Source organism: Alnus glutinosa, chromosome 5 (assembly GCF_958979055.1).
Source record: "Alnus glutinosa chromosome 5, dhAlnGlut1.1, whole genome shotgun sequence".
In the NCBI taxonomy this organism is placed as follows: Eukaryota; Viridiplantae; Streptophyta; class Magnoliopsida; order Fagales; family Betulaceae; genus Alnus; species Alnus glutinosa.
The window spans coordinates 4,096,662-4,098,319 of NC_084890.1; the positions used below are offsets into that span (position 1 = coordinate 4,096,662).

Sequence of the window (1,658 nt, forward strand, 5' to 3'; positions counted from 1 at the left end):
GCTTTATATCCTTCCTCCATCTCGTAAAATAATATCTTGGTGGCAACATTGTAACTTTCTTAAACAGTAGCACAAAAATGGCATGGCTGCACAAGATGCCTCTTGTTTAAAACAATGCACAAGTGCACTTCACATCTACTTCTTCTTCATTGTAACAAACACAATATGATACTTCTTTCATATTTCTATTAACAACACTCAGTTCAATCACTTGATAAGTAGAAATTGCACCTTAACTTCGAAGATAAGAGTTATTACAAGACAAAACTTTTCCAAACTCCTCCTGAACTTCTTTGAATTTTGCATTGGTGTACACATCTAGAAACGTCTCTTCTAAAGGATAGGGTGTTGAACATGGAATCATACGATGAAAAGAATTGAAATCAAAACTTGTCTCTTTCTCAACCTTTCTCCTCAAACCATTATCAAATTGATCAACAAATTCCTTTAGTATGGTCTTTGAGTGCACATAACTATCAAAAAATGAATTCATACTTTCACTTCGCTGTGTAGTACTCATTCCCGCCCAAAATGTATCTTTCAAATATGCCGACACCCAAAAAGTCCGCTCACTATATAACCCACGCAGCCATGCATTATCTTCAAGTTGATATGTCTCAAGTAGAAATTTCCAATTTTCCTCGAATTCTTCACATGTTTGAGAATCATACGCACATGTATTTAGAGCACTCTTAATGCCATGGTATTGAGCATGTGCTCCAAACTTTCCTGGTAGTTTTCTCATGATATGCCACAAACAATATCTATGTCGAGTTGTATCCGGAAAAACTATTTCAGTTGCATTCTTCATGGCTCTATCCTGATCTGTTATAATTCCACTTGGAGCTTTATTGTTCATGCAACCTAACCAAGCATTAAACAATCAAACAAAAGTGTTTGTATCCTCGTTTGATATTAATCCTGTCCCCCAAAAGTATTGACTGACCATGATGATTCACACCTACGAACGGAGCAAATGGCATGTCATATCTATTGGTCAAGTACGTCGTGTCAAACGTAATGACATCCCTAAAGAATTCATATGCTTCCCTACTTCGTGCATTAGCCCAAAACACATTTCGTAACCTACAATCATCATCCATGTCCATCACATAGTAGAAACCATTATTTTGCTTTTGCATTCTACTGAAATAATCGCAAAGGGCTCGAGCACCTCCTTTGCCAAGCCAAAGCTCTCTTGCCTTGTCAATAAAATTCCGACAATCTTTCTCTCCAAATAGAAGATTTTCATACCCTCCCCTTTCAACAACTAAAGAGTTAAAATTCTTATTCATACGTACACCGGCTATATCATTTAACTCGCCTTCTCTTTGCAGCAGCATCTATATTCTTATTACACCTAAAGAACCTTGCTTTTCCTGGGCTTAAGTCATGGTTACGCTGAAGCACAACATTACTCAAACACTACATTCCATTGGCACATAACATTGCACAAATCCTGGCTTTACATTGTGTTCTAATTATTTTCGGAATAGCCTTTTTAGCATCACTTTTACTTTTTCTTTGTTTGCCTTTACGAATACATGCAAGAATTATGTAAACGTCACGACTACCTTTCTTTTTGATGCCTCTTCTTATCACAGCAAAACCAGTTTGCTTTGCATACTTCCTATAGTAGGAGACAACTTCTTCCAACG

General features: G+C 36.9%; 1 protein-coding gene across 1 annotated transcript; it reads right to left on the reverse strand.

Annotated features, from left to right (window-relative positions):
- Nucleotides 1-232: 232 nt before the first annotated feature.
- LOC133868825 (protein FAR-RED IMPAIRED RESPONSE 1-like) lies at nt 233-1,343 on the reverse strand. Its single transcript, XM_062305844.1, has 2 exons — nt 947-1,343; nt 233-864 (listed from the first exon to the last, which is right to left on the reverse strand). The coding sequence occupies exons 1-2, from the start codon at nt 1,341-1,343 to the stop codon at nt 233-235; spliced, it is 1,029 nt and encodes a 342-aa protein (XP_062161828.1).
- Between the last annotated feature and the right edge of the window lie 315 nt (nt 1,344-1,658).